Source organism: Argopecten irradians, chromosome 11 (genome assembly GCF_041381155.1).
Source record: "Argopecten irradians isolate NY chromosome 11, Ai_NY, whole genome shotgun sequence".
Classification (NCBI taxonomy): domain Eukaryota; kingdom Metazoa; phylum Mollusca; class Bivalvia; order Pectinida; family Pectinidae; genus Argopecten; species Argopecten irradians.
The window spans coordinates 22,240,944-22,257,451 of NC_091144.1; the positions used below are offsets into that span (position 1 = coordinate 22,240,944).

The following is a 16,508-nucleotide window of genomic DNA, read 5'->3' on the forward strand; positions in this document are numbered from 1 at the left end:
TTCACTTCACACTGGCACATTAAATTTATAACCAACAGCTTAGATGAAAATGCGCATTAAATGTCCCATATAAAATCTATCATTCAAGTATTAGAAAAGAAAACATTTCAAAAATCACAGATTAGCACAAAAGTATCACAGGACAGGCACTTGTAATTAGAATTTAGCACAAAGAGATGAAAAGTTACAACTATTACAACATTGTAATATTGCAAAATGTTAAATTACAAATACAAATATCACCTATTATATACTACTATATAATTATTCCGGATTTGCATATTACAGAGTTATCTGTACTTGCGGGTAGGAATTCTTTGTGACGTCATGTTTTTGCGAGCGTAACGTCATACTTTTCGGAGAAAATGACTTGAATTGCGCTCACAAAATTATGACGTAACAATCGATACCTACCCGCAAGGGAGCTAACTCTGTAACGTGCAAAGACGGAATACCAACAGGTACAAATGTATATTAAAGTATAAAGTAAAAGAGATAGATTGTACTACCATAGAAATACATGTATACACAGGTATTCAGCATGTATATGGCATGGAATGTTAAAAAGATATAAAAACATCAAATCCAATTAAAGACCTTAATTTAAGGTATAGTAATGCAATGTATTATTTCAAAATTCTTTAATGAGCAAGAGGCACTTAATATATATTTCACCTTTAGAGGTAAGACGTAAATAAGTTAACCCGGTGGCATTAAGTTGCCGTCATGTGTCATGGAAATTAAAAAATATTTTTAAATCTATATATTGCATGAAAATGAAATAATTATAACTTTCTAATGCAAGTTACTAAAATTCACTATTATTTTATTTTCCTAAAACATTCATCAAAAATAGTTGAAATATTTTTGATGTAATTTTCCGGACATCAATGCTCTGATTTAGTTTTATTTATAAGAAGACGACATAGACAAAGAACGCTCATTACAATACTACTTTTCATTAAAATCTACATTAAAATCTACTGAAAAATGTGTATAATGGTGGCTTTTGAACATTTGGCAAAACAGTAGTCCTTCCTGTATAGACGTTTTTATATTTCAATATCAATTCTGATAAAATGAATGACCTAACAAAATGGCGGTGTATTCAAACTCGTATCAATCTATTAATAACAGTAGTGGTAACCCAAATCAATATAGTTTTAAATAGTAAATATGTAGATGAAATCTTACATCATCACGTCAACACATACCACTTTTGTAACATGCATCAATGAACACTGCCTGTAGTCACGAAGTTGCGTTGAGCAATATTCTGAAATTTTGATTTTTTTATCATAACATTTTAATTATCATCTAAAATTCATCATCGTTGTAAAGTTGATAATTATCTGTGGGTCCCCATGACTCTGTGGCCGGGGCTACAGATGATCGTTTAGTCTTTTTCTTGAGTCCACTCTTTGGTCGGAGTCCTCCATCAGAGGACCCAGATCGCGGTCGTCCAGAGCTGGGGCGGGACAATCGAGTACTGGGTCCTGTACACAATAAAGTGATCAACATTTAAAAACTACATTTAAACACTCTATCGTTGTGACTAGAGTATTATATGGACTACTATAGTATGTTCTCTCAAATTATAAAGTTAGTTGTCAGAAAGTTAATGAAATCAGTTGAAACTAGTGGGACGTCACTAAGCTATTACATGACGTCATAACACTGTGCTGGATCAAGCCGTAAAGATGGCAGACAGGCAATGGTGTACTAGGAAAGAAACATTAGTGAATTGTACAGTTGATTATATACACTTTTAATATTCATGAATCTGAATCTTGATTGAAGAAATAAGAATATGCGACAATTTATATTGTGCCTATCACATTAATGCCACAACATGTTGTGGTAATGAAGATAGAGTTGAGATGTGTTCCTTGAAGTGTTTCCATGAAAGAAATAGAAAGGCTTTGGAAAAATGTGAGGGTTATGTACTTAACCAATTATAACCTGGTTGAAAGGGCAGACTTGACTGATAGTATTGTCTCTCGCCTTCGGCTCGGCCCTCGACAATACTATGAGGCATTAGTGCCCACTCAACCAAGCCATAATAAGTATATAAAAACAGTTGTAATATCAATTTAAAGGCAATAATAAATCTAATAGCATACTGCTCTCTTGTTCGTCGATATACTGGTCCATGGCCATGTCTGTCTTCGCTCTCTGCATTCCATCCTTCAGTTCCTTAGCAAGTTTGCGTGCCTGCTTTTTACTTCCACCTGGCAAAGTATTAATGCATGTTTAATTTACCTTTTTGAAAATAACACTTTTAATCTGAATGTGTTTACAATATACAACACTTTACTTATACAGTGTAATAAAAAATATGTATTTTATTTTTGAGAATATTTTTTTTATTATTATAATTCAATCGCAAAATTGGTGACCTGCAAAAATAACCGATAATACCATATGCTATTGGGAGAAACATTCCACGTCAATTAAACCTTGACATTGATAGAGGAATACATATGGAAACTTACCCATATTAGCAGAATCTACTGTATCCTGTATGTCCTCTTTAGACATTCCACTTGTTGCTGCTAACTGCGTAATGAATTGCTGCTTTTGGTTCTGAAATTAAAACGTTTTGTTGTATTTTAACTTATTTTTGCAAATTTTGTTCTATTACAATGAAATCGAATGCATTCAGGCCTTTTAATTCCACATTTGATAACTCATCTTTGTATTCGATCACCTACACATTTTAAACTGAATCACGTATGCAATAACCTACAACTACCCTTTCAAGGTATAAAAACAACACGTCTACGAAAATACACAAGTCTCACTAACGAACTACAGTTACTTACTTACAATATTTACCAAAGACACTTTACTATGAGTCACTTACTTTGAGCTCAGACTCAAGTTCGAGCTGTAACTGCCGATTAAGCTCTTCCTTGCTTCGCTCTAGCTCCAGTTTCATATCTTCCTCTAGTTGAAGTATTTCCCGTTTGTGCTTTTGTTGCATGTACATGGTACCGAGTACATCACTGGCCTTACTGGAACCGAAATACATCACCACATGCTACCAATTATGTTAATTTCTTTGTAACAAGTAAAAATTCGATAGTGGACATATCGGAAGATCAAGTGATTAAGAAATAGACCACACATATGTATTCTTCAATCTTATGAAGGAATTAAACAGAATACCAATAAAGAGGTTTACTGTTTTTGATATCAAACGATTAGTCTACCGATTGATCGTATACTTTATAAGTTATGATGTGATAAATTAATTGACAAGTTTTTTCCCCGGACAAATTGATTAAATGCCTTACATTTACAGTCAGGCATGTCCAGTTGCTAAGACATTAAGGAACAAAAGGTGATGGGAAAAATTCATTAGAAAATATATTATTGCTAATATACAGACAGAAAAAAATGTTATTAACGAATGGATTAGACAACAGGCTAGGCTCATACCAGTCGTTTTCATTGGAAATTAATCATAAGATATTAGCTACCAGGGTGAATGATAATGTATATGATATAAAGTTTACCTTGCGCCCCTTCGTCGAACAGAACCACTCAACTTCTGTTGTTTCTCAACAACCATCTTCTCTTGTAATTCTCTGAAAAATGTCAGAAAATTTCTTCATCAATAGCAAATGAAATAAAGCGAATCTCTTTGTGTACAGATAATATTTTATTACATTCTGCATCTGTAAACTATGATCGCACACAAATATCTCAACTCCAATATTAAGATGATCAACATTTTTATGACCAAAAATGGTTGTATCAAAATACAAAGAAGGGCCGGTGGTATCAAATACATGTACATAAATGAAGAAAGAAAGGAAATACCAGTTCACTCCACTTGTATAAAGTATCTCGAAGTTTAGTAAACTAACTGACACATGACAAATAATTTAGATTTTAAAGTTAATAAGCTCACAAAAGCCACCGTATTGTTAACAGAAACTACCTGGGCTAAAACATAACGCTACACGCGTTAGAGGTTTTTTTTCACTATCCGTGTTCTTACGGAGAGTCAGCAGGTACAAACACTCGAAGTGAAATATCTCACTTCTGTTTAGTTTACAAAAATATTAACTGACAATGTTATTCATAAATAATGCAAGTTTCCCCAGATTCACGAAGATATGCAATAGCCTTGCGCAACACAACTGTCCTTTAATGACCTTATAATTAGCTGATGTTAGCATATGGGAAGAGATGACAAAAGCAAAATAGATTGAATCAATATTAAATACTCCAATTATTTGTATACATGGCTATGAGACCTATTTTAGTATGCATCCTCATAGATTCAAACTCGACCTACGTTATCATGAATTATACATAACATCTATAGTCCTGCTTATAACTTTAATTCATTCACCCGGTCACCTCCAGTGGTGACTTTCTTGTGTACTTCCATAATGTAACATGTAGAAGTGATCCGATCCGGGGTACGTTACGTGACTGTAACCGACTTTAAGATTGGTTTTTACCCCAAACCCTCACATAACTTATCTGTCCCCTATTCTAGATTATGGAACGCCACAACTGTCTTATGAACATCCATATAAACATAACAGAACATATACACATGAATATAAGACCGTTTTAGCATTCGAAACCTTTGTAGTAATTTGATGCAGGAGCAGAAAGAAGACAAATTGCGAATTTTTTTTATATCAAATCATTTTACATGATGTTTCACATACTCAAACTCACAAAAATGCATCAATAAATTTTATGAAAATTGCTTTAAATAAAAGTAGCAAGAAACATGTTTTGCTTTATTCACAATTGTTTGATAAATGCTTTTTAACTTATAAGGCTCGATTGATAATTGAGAGATGCAGTTCCATCAATGTTTTAAGAAATATATTATGTATTAGTTAAGTGAAATGAGTTCTTAAAAGTAGAAATAAGATAATAATCAACGTGTATTAGAAATGTACACAGAAACTACCAACTCACACTATAACCCAAAGTAGAATTTCTTCTGCACATTACATCTGATTTGATAAATTTTGCTTTAAAATTCAATAACAATATTAACAACGTTATTGCTGAATGTGAGAGAGAATATGCAGTGCATATTTAACAATTAAAGGATTATTATATTGCATTTATTGTAGATATAAATGCATTCTGGGTGGCAGATAAATAGGTTAGGGCGCTATGAATATTTATCTTCCACAGATTGCATTTATATCTCCAATAAATGCAATATAACAATCCTTTAACTGTTCTATTTACATTGTACTTTCTATTTCAACGTAAAACATAATTTAGATGCAAGAGAACATTTGAATTTCCCGCCTCAGCCATTTAACCTCAACAGCCAATATCAATGTGATAAAAATAGTCCCTATAAAAATTGAAAAGAAAACAAAATATCAATGATTTCTAAGAACTTTTCAGTTTACTTTCAATTATCCAGACATTTAAAAGAGTTTTTTTATAACCAAACTGGTTCATGCAACTAAAATGTCAATTTTTCCTGCGCGGACTTACATGGTGTCAGTAAACAAAACTCACATCCATTTATATAGACTATATATTTACTACACCAAGTCGACGCTGCATTTATTGGCTCATAATGCAGATCACGATTATCATTAGAGTAATGGGAGTCGCTGTAGCAAAATGTAAATATAAAAACTTAAATACACCTAAAGTCGAAGAAAACATAAACCGAATTATTCATAAAAAATCACTAGTAATAAAGACAAACATGAATAGCAATGCAGCACAAAATACCATGAAAAAAATTCTTTCAATCGAGAGAAAATTCTATGAAAAATATTAATAGTTGTATTGTTAAACTAAAAGTAGTTACATCACTGGTTGTGTTTTACCCTCCACCCGTGGCAGAGCATCTACCAATACGTCATGTAGAAATAATGTATGGAACGTAATGTACGTCCACAACTTAATTACTTTGGTCTATTTAGTTTTCATGTAGCAATGGCAAATCGGCTTTCATCGTTAATTATAGTTTCATCATCGCATGTAAAATGTTATTGAAATATAAATTGATATGAAGCAGCATCAAGCACAACAAAAGTTCTTCAATATGTTGAAGTTTTAAATTTAAGCAGCAACATTTATTAATTTTAAACATGTATTAGATACAGCATACAATGGTAGCTTTTGTTTACCAGTACCCACTATCGAAATTTTAGACAGTTTAGGAAATTAGAAAACAAAAACTGATACCAATCATTACTAAATATAAACACATTACCTTTGGTTTTCCATCAATTCTCTGCATTCAAATATAAAACGGTACGATTGATACTCATGGATATGTCAGCTAAGAAGTAATCTATATCAGAGGTTTTAGTCTATCACTATAGGTGTTAAATATATACCGTCTCATTTATTAGGCAACGATAATATATATATGTTCATATTTCAAAAGTAAGATCAGTCTGATAAATCATAATTATGCTTCTTTATGTTTCTCATGTAATCTTTTTTTCCACGGGAAAAAAGTCAGGACTAAAAATGTTAAGACAACAGATTTGAACCAAAATATCTGCTAGAAATAGATCCCAAGCTTGTGTTATACCTATATAGATTGTGCAGATGATGATCGTTTTCAATAATGGGGGTTCCCTAGACAAAATAACTGTATTTATTCTGTTAGATTATATGTATAACACCGCATCACCTAAATATAGGCCAGCTAAAAGACCTATCTCCTGAGCACAGTAACAAAGGCAAGAGACAACAAAGCCACTTGCTGGTCTTATATTTAATCCAGTTAGGAAACAACACACATTCAATCAGAACCTAAGATTAATTTAACAGGGTTTCTTTGAACATTGGTATTTCCATCGACACATAATGCACAAAATTTGGCAGTGAAAAAGAACAATTCACAAGATAAGTGGCGCAGCAATATTTCTAGCAAAAGATTCTAAGAATGTCCAATCAAAAGGCATGATGAATGAAGCTAAAAGGAAATGGAATTATGCCAGTATCTTCGCAAATCAGAAAGGCATAAATCACAAGGGAAGCAATCCTCTGAACAATCGGTAAAAGGGGGGATGCAAAGGTGTGTCATTACAAGGACAAGAACGCAGAATCAGAGATTTTCTTTCCTTTTAAAACATTAGATTTCAACCGTGCTAGATGGAGGGAGTGTGAATGCCTTTTGACCAAGGTAATTAATATCTATAGTTTCACAATGTGTTTCATATAGATATTATGAAACACATTTAACATCATGTCTTTAAAGGGACAATTCACTCAGGCTAAATCTTTTCCATAACCAAGAAGCAAAATATGGCATAAATGTATTGTTCTACATTTCTTATGAAACATATAACATAAGATATTGACAAATCCCACGTCATTGTTTAGTATTTTAATTGATACCGTTGTTATTACAAATCGTTGATCAATACGATTAAGCAGGTACAATATGTACGCTGTACCCAATATCCGAGCCAAAGTCACGCACGTGAAACAAATGAACTACATAACCACTGTGGAGGTGATATAATGATTTTTTAAGCAAAACAATTCACCTAATAAGGTAAACATACTTCTGTCAGAGCGATTTGAGCAGTTCTAGACAAAAGTAGCATTACTCTACGAGCAAGGGACTGGGTTCGGCATACAAGATATTCGACCACAATGTGTAATGGAGGACAGTGAGTGAGTTTGAACATTTCACACGCATTTCACCACCATGGGATTTTCTGACATATCACAGTAAAACCGACTGATCTAATTTCCATTAGAACTGGGGGTTTTCTGATATATATACAAATTTTAATGTTATCGTAGAATGAATTGTCCCTTTAATGAATGACTCGTATTAAACTTGACCATGACATACTTGCACGTGCTGCGACAGCAATGTACACCTTTTTCATTTAAAATACCCATTTAAATAGATGTTATTAACCTTTACCTGTGCTTGACATAAATGTCGTGTACAAATGCTGCTTGTTAGTTACGTGTCTCAACGATTTTGTAAGAGTTTTCTCCCTTGAAAAATAGTTCAGGTTCATTTAAATTTCGTTTGAATTCAATGACAGTTTAAAGACTTAAGATTTCTATTTCCATTTCATTTTCTATGTACTGAAAGAAAGACGACAAATTGTAAATGTAGTTTTCAATATTACAATGAATTAGTACTGGTACATATAACATAACAAGAGCTGTTGGAGAACAGCAAAGCTCGCCTATTACCCCCTAAAGGGCCCCAAATTGGTTGTATTATCACGTTCAGCATCCATGCACATTAGGAAAATAAAATCATAAACATTTATGATGACTTAAGCTTAAACAATAGACAAAATAGAAACTTATTCAAAAACTTTAACATGGAAATATGACAAATTAACAGACTCAAAAAACCCCTAAAGCACCCCAAATTGGTTGTATTATCACGTTCAGCATCCATACATTTATGATGACGTAAGCTTAAACAATTGACGAAACAGAAACTTGCTCAAAAACTTAAATGGGACGCCAACGCTGACGCTGACGCCGACGACGCCGACGCCGACGCCGACGCCGGGGTGACAATATTAGCTCCCCCTATTCTTCGAATAGGCGAGCTAAACATGTGTGTGAAAAAGCTGGCTGCTAGCATTTCTATGCTTTCTGAAAAGGCTACCTTGGTAAACCAGCTAACTGCAGCTTTTTCGCAGTGACAGATGTTCTGTTGGATGACTGTAGATACATTAACATATTATTATAGGGGTAAGGACACTGACTATATTGTGAATTGATGAGTAGAAGGTACAATACCAACCCAGCCAACACATCCTAGGTGAGTTTCATAGGTGTTTTCGGACGATTTAAGCCTTGTGTGAAAATCATGATTTGTATGACATTGCTCTGGTGTGTATAAGCATACGTCCCTATGGATGTGTATGACATTTTGGTCCTATTATGCTCCACCTACCTTTCCTTCTGTAGTTTCTAGTGTGTGTTTATATGATTTCTTGTGGATGTGTATGACATTTTGGCCCTATTATGCTCCACCTACCTTTCCTTCTGTAGTTTCTAGTGTGTGTTAATATGCTTCCCTATGAATGTGTATGACATTTTGGCCCTATTATGCTCCACCTACCTTTCCTTCTGTAGTTTCTAGTGTGTGTTAATATTGGCCCTATTATGCTCCACCTACCTGTCCTTCTGTAGTTTCTAGTGTGTGTTTTTATGCTTCCCTGTGGATGTGTATGACATTTTGGCCCGATTATGCTTCACCTACCTTTCCTTCTGTAGTTTCATGGCCTGTATCTTCTCCCTGATGCTGTATTCCTGGTCTTCACGACTTGCCTGTAGCTGTTGATTTAGGTGATCAACTTGGTTGTTATGTTGTTGTATTATCTGGTCTGCTCCAGATATCTGGACTCCACCCTTAGCCAGCTTGTTCTCCAGTTGTTCCTATTTAATAAATGTCACAAAAGGCTTGTGATCCACTGGCAGTACTTTATCGTATGTCAATTTAGATAAATGTTTCATCTTTTACAATACTTCTTTCTATTATTTTGAAGCCATGGTGATATTTTGGTTTTATCTCCCCTTTTTATGTGGATTGACATATTACTTTGATATTCCTTTCTTTTGTTCTTTTTTTTCTATAATCATTTAACCTTTTTATGATTGAAAACATGCTGTAGTGATTTACCGATCACTGTGTTATCACCATACAGCGATAATGACATCAACTAAACATATTTCATTTTGTCATTTGATATCTGTATGAAGAATTCCTGTTAACAGTTCTTGTGGAAAGCTTTATTAAATACACACTAGTCTACATTGTCTTTGAAAACTATAACACATATGAAATTAGGCCATAGGGACAACAAAAGCAGAGAGGATATACGTATGGATTGCTTTATCAGATTATGTCTTGGGTAACAAAGGTTAACCATTAAGGAGACTAAATTTACCTGTAGTGACTGAAGCATTGTGTCTTGTTTCTGTAGCACTAACTGTCTTCTTGCTGATCCAACCTAAAGACAAAAATTAAATCTATATAACAGCAATGTTTTCATTGGCTGAGGTTTGGTTATTTCTGTAATCAATGATGCTTATATTGGATTAAGTATTGCTTCACTTCCAAAGGTTTAAAAGCCAGGATAAAAGCCCCCAAACAAGATCTTTCAGGAATAATATCTTGACTGTTATCTTTAACGAATGCTCATAAAATAAAATCGATTTGGAAAACATTTTACTTTTGTAAAAAAAAAAACTTAACTAAACAAGAATCCATTATTTGGCTTTGACTTTTATTTCCAACAGATTGTTTAAAAGTTTGATGACCAATGACAAGTCTTCATTATTATTTGACCAAAGTAGCACCTTACCTCTAGCCGACCAATGAGAATGCTGAGTTCCTTTTCTCCCTGCGCTAAAGCCTCCTCTGTCTCTGTGGCTAGTCTCTGTCTAAGATCTAGGAGAGCTGCTTGTCTTTCCTTTTCAATATTCTCTTTTTCCTGAGCTATTTCATCCTCCTGTTATTAAGATACCAAAACAAAATGAAATGGCTTGATTTCCAGACAATTTATGCCATAAATTGATGGAGATTGTTCTTCATGTAATGCCGGCCCTAATTGAAACTTTGTATGGCTTCCCTTGTATCTTTTCACAATACCAAACAAATTTTAACAAAAACTGGAATGATGAATGTTCCAGAGCATATCTGACTGATGATCATACAATGAAATATAAAAATCTAGCTATGCCAATTCAGGGTCAGCCTGTTGTTTCATAACAGTTTGAGGCAGTCTCACAGTATAGGAATCCTTGATATATATCATTAGTGACTTCATCTATGCTTTGAACTGTACAGACTTATGACATACATATCAATAACTAAAATTTCAGTCAACAGATCAATTGAAAATATTGCTAAAATTGTTTAATTGTTTTGCTTTGTCACCTATTAACTGTTAATGGCCTCCCACATACATGTATCCAATAAGGTGCAATGAAGCTTTTTTTTTGAAAAAAAGAATGCAATGTGTCTATATATGTAACAATGAAAACTTGTGTCCATGGACACAAATTAACATACCCTACCTGGTCACATACTGACAATGTGTCTATATATGTAACAGTGAAAACTTGTGTCCATGGACACAAATTAACAAACCCTACCTGGTCACATACTGACAATGTGTCTATATATATGTAACAGTGAAAACTCGTGTCCATGGACACAAATTAACATACCCTACCTGGTCACATACTGACAATGTGTCTATATATGTAACAGTGAAAACTCGTGTCCATGGACACAAAATAAACAAACCCTACCTACTGACAAGTGTCACATACTGACTGACAATGTGTCTATATATGTAACAGTGAAAACTTGTGTCCATGGACACAAATTAACAAACCCTACCTGGTCACATACTGACAATGTGTCTATATATGTAACAGTGAAAACTTGTGTCCATGGACACAAATTAACAAACCCTACCTGGTCACATACTGACAATGTGTCTATATATGTAACATGAAAACTTGTGTCCATGGACACAAATTAACAAACCCTACCTGGTCACATACTGACAATGTGTCTATATATGTAACAGTGAAAACTTGTGTCCATGGACACAAATTAACAAACCCTACCTGGTCACATACTGACAATGTGTCTATATATGTAACAGTGAAAACTTGTGTCCATGGACACAAATTAACAAACCCTACCTGGTCACATACTGACAATGTGTCTATATATGTAACAGTGAAAACTGTGTCCATGGACACAAATTAACAAACCCTACCTGGTCACATACTGACAATGTGTCTATATATGTAACAGTGAAAACTTGTGTCCATGGACACAAATTAACAAACCCTACCTGATCACATACTGACAAGTGTCTATATATGTAACAGTGAAAACTTGTGTCCATGGACACAAATTAACAAACCCTACCTCCTGGTCACATACTGACAATGTGTCTATATATGTAACAATGAAAACTTGTGTCCATGGACACAAATTAACAAACCCTACCTGGTCACATACTGACAATGTGTCTATATATGTAACAGTGAAAACTTGTGTCCATGGACACAAATTAACATACCCTACCTGGTCACATACTGACAATGTGTCTATATATGTAACAGTGAAAACTTGTGTCCATGGACACAAATTAACATACCCTACCTGGTCACATACTGACAATGTGTCTATATATGTAACAGTGAAAACTTGTGTCCATGGACACAAATTAACAAACCCTACCTGGTCACATACTGACAATGTGTCTATATATGTAACAGTGAAAACTTGTGTCCATGGACACAAATTAACAAACCCTACCTGGTCACATACTGACAAGTGTCTATATATGTAACAGTGAAAACTTGTGTCCATGGACACAAATTAACAAACCCTACCTGGTCACATACTGACAATGTGTCTATATATGTAACAGTGAAAACTTGTGTCCATGGACACAAATTAACAAACCCTACCTGGTCACATACTGACAATGTGTCTATATATGTAACAGTGAAAACTTGTGTCCATGGACACAAATTAACACACCCTACCTGGTCACATACTGACAATGTGTCTATATATGTAACAGTGAAAACTTGTGTCCATGGACACAAATTAACAAACCCTACCTGGTCACATACTGACAATGTGTCTATATATGTAACAGTGAAAACTTGTGTCCATGGACACAAATTAACATACCCTACCTGGTCACATACTGACAATGTGTCTATATATGTAACAGTGAAAACTTGTGTCCATGGACACAAATTAACATACCCTACCTGGTCACATACTGACAATGTGTCTATATATGTAACAGTGAAAACTTCGTGTCCATGGACACAAATTAACATACCCTACCTGGTCACATACTGACAATGTGTCTATATATGTAACAGTGAAAACTTGTGTCCATGGACACAAATTAACATACCCTACCTGGTCACATACTGACAATGTGTCTATATATGTAACAGTGAAAACTTGTGTCCATGGACACAAATTAACATACCCTACCTGGTCACATACTGACAATGTGTCTATATATGTAACAGTGAAAACTTGTGTCCATGGACACAAATTAACAACCCTACCTGGTCACATACTGACAATGTGTCTATATATGTAACAGTGAAAACTTGTGTCCATGGACACAAATTAACAAACCCTACCTGGTCACATACTGACAATGTGTCTATATATGTAACAGTGAAAACTTGTGTCCATGGACACAAATTAACACAGCCTACCTTGTCACATACTGACAATGTGTCTATATATGTAACAGTGAAAACTTGTGTCCATGGACACAAATTAACAACCTACTGGTCACATACTGACAAGTGTCTATATATGTAACTGAAAACTTGTGTCCATGGACACAATTAACATACCCTACCTGTCACATACTGACAGTGTCTATATATGTAACAGTGAAAACTTGTGTCCATGGACACAAATTAACATACCCTACCTGGTCACATACTGACAAGTGTCTATATATGTAACAGTGAAAACTTGTGTCCATGGACACAAATTAACAAACCCTACCTGGTCACATACTGACAATGTGTCTATATATGTAACAGTGAAAACTTGTGTCCATGGACACAAATTAACATACCCTACCTGGTCACATACTGACAATGTGTCTATATATGTAACAGTGAAAACTTGTGTCCATGGACACAAATTAACATACCCTACCTGGTCACATACTGACAATGTGTGTAACAGTGAAAATGTGTATGTAACACTGGTGAAAACATGTGTTATATATGTAACAGTGAAAACTTGTCCATGGACACAAATTAACAAACCCTACCTGGTCACATACTGACAATGTGTCTATATATGTAACAGTGAAAACTTTTGTCCATGGACACAAATTAACAAACCCTACCTGGTCACATACTGACAATGTGTCTATATATGTAACAGTGAAAACTTGTGTCCATGGACACAAATTAACAAACCCTACCTGGTCACATACTGACAATGTGTCTATATATGTAACAGTGAAAACTTGTGTCCATGGACACAAATTAACAAACCCTACCTGGTCACATACTGACAATGTGTCTATATATGTAACAGTGAAAACTTGTGTCCATGGACACAAATTAACAAACCCTACCTGGTCACATACTGACAATGTGTCTATATATGTAACAGTGAAAACTTGTGTCCATGGACACAAATTAACAAACCCTACCTGGTCACATACTGACAATGTGTCTATATATGTAACAGTGAAAACTTGTGTCCATGGACACAAATTAACAAACCCTACCTGGTCACATACTGACAATGTGTCTATATATGTAACAGTGAAAACTTGTGTCCATGGACACAAATTAACACACCCTACCTTGTCACATACTGACAATGTGTCTATATATGTAACAGTGAAAACTTGTGTCCATGGACACAAATTAACAAACCCTACCTGGTCACATACTGACAATGTGTCTATATATGTAACAGTGAAAACTTGTGTCCATGGACACAAATTAACATACCCTACCTGGTCACATACTGACAATGTGTCTATATATGTAACAGTGAAAACTTGTGTCCATGGACACAAATTAACACAGCCTACCTGGTCACATACTGACAATGTGTCTATATATGTAACAGTGAAAACTTGTGTCCATGGACACAAATTAAACAAACCCTACCTGGTCACATACTGACAATGTGTCTATATATGTAACAGTGAAAACTTGTGTCCATGGACACAAATTAACCATACCCTACCTGGTCACATACTGACAATGTGTCTATATATGTAACAGTGAAAACTTGTGTCCATGGACACAAATTAACAACCCTACCTGGTCACATACTGACAATGTGTCTATATATGTAACAGTGAAAACTTGTGTCCATGGACACAAATAACATACCTACCTGGTCACATACTGACAAAGTGTCTATATATGTAACAGTGAAAACTTGTGTCCATGGACACAAATTAACAAACCCTACCTGGTCACATACTGACAATGTGTCTATATATGTAACAGTGAAAACTTGTGTCCAGGACACAAAAACATACCTGTGTCCATGGACAATGTGTCTATATGTAACAGTGAAAACTTGTGTCCATGGACACACAAATTAACATACCCTACTGGTCACATACTGACAATGTGTCTATATATGTAACAGTGAAAACTCGTGTCCATGGACACAAATTAACATACCCTACCTGTCACATACTGACAAATGTGTCTATATATGTAACAGTGAAAACTTGTGTCCATGGACACAAATTAACATACCCTACCTGGTCACATACTGACAATGTGTCCTATATATGTAACAGTGAAAACTCGTGTCCATGGACACAAATTAACAAACCCTACCTGGTCACATACTGACAATGTGTCTATATATGTAACAGTGAAAACTCGTGTCCATGGACACAAATTAACAAACCCTACCTGGTCACATACTGACAATGTGTCTATATATGTAACAGTGAAAACTTGTGTCCATGGACACAAATTAACAAACCCTACCTGTCACATACATGACAATGTGTCACCTATATATGTAACAGTGAAACTTGTGTCCATGGTCCAACATACACAAATATGTAACTGTGAAAACGCGTTTCCATGGACTCAAAGTAACCCCTACCCCTGGTCACATACTGTGACAATGGTCAAATATATGTAACTGTGAAAACTTCAGTCCATGACACAAATTAAAAACCCTACCTGGTCACATACTGACCTGAAAACTTGTGTCATAACAGTAAACACTGACAATGTGATTCCAGTTGTTGCTGTATCTTCTCTGTCCTAATGTTGACTTTGCGTGGCCTCGCCCATCGACAGTTTTCTGTTTTGTATGAAACAAAAGTTCACATATCAGAACAAAATTCAATAGTAGCAAACTTGTGTTATATATATATAATTGACTTATACTGATACAAATTTTGAAAAAAAAAAAAAACTAATAATGTATGGCTGCAATCTACAAGTACATGTAATTCCCTACACAGGCAAAATATGTCCATTGTACAATTTTGTAGAATGAATTTAAGTAAATGATTGCAAAATTGCTTGTAAATATCTACCGATGTACAGACCTGTGTTAGGTTATCTATAAAACATATATACTGATTTGTGTATTGGTGTTGACAGGTCCCTTTAGGTTTCTATAAATACATATATACCTGATGTGATGGTGGTATTGTGTAACAGATACCTGTGTTAGGGTTATCTATAAATATATAAAAATAATACTGAGTGTGTAATTGGTATACAGACCTGTGTTAGGTTATCTATAAATTATCTATACTGATGTTGTTTATTGTATACAGACCTGTTATCTATAAATATATATACAGATGTTGTTTATTGGTATACAGACCTGGTTTAGGTTATCTATAAACATATCGACTATGTTGTTATTGGTATAACCAGACCCATTTTAGGTTATCTTATATATCTATACTGATGTTTTGTATTGGTATACAGACCTGTAGGTTATCTATAAAATAAAA

At 34.5% G+C, this 16,508-nt stretch overlaps 1 protein-coding gene across 1 annotated transcript in view; it reads right to left on the bottom strand.

Moving 5' to 3' along the window:
• Nucleotides 1-966: 966 nt before the first annotated feature.
• The window catches only part of LOC138334487 (calponin homology domain-containing protein DDB_G0272472-like), a 44,935-nt gene continuing 29,393 nt past the window's right edge, over nucleotides 967-16,508 (bottom strand). Inside the window, 12 exon segments of the mRNA XM_069283144.1 lie at nucleotides 967-1,496; nucleotides 2,124-2,231; nucleotides 2,496-2,586; nucleotides 2,867-3,017; nucleotides 3,522-3,593; nucleotides 6,227-6,247; nucleotides 9,218-9,393; nucleotides 9,906-9,968; nucleotides 10,323-10,469; nucleotides 15,512-15,516; nucleotides 15,767-15,812; nucleotides 15,814-15,841. Of these exon segments, the coding sequence (XP_069139245.1) occupies nucleotides 1,318-1,496; nucleotides 2,124-2,231; nucleotides 2,496-2,586; nucleotides 2,867-3,017; nucleotides 3,522-3,593; nucleotides 6,227-6,247; nucleotides 9,218-9,393; nucleotides 9,906-9,968; nucleotides 10,323-10,469; nucleotides 15,512-15,516; nucleotides 15,767-15,812; nucleotides 15,814-15,841 (1,087 nt within the window). The 3' untranslated portion in view covers nucleotides 967-1,317.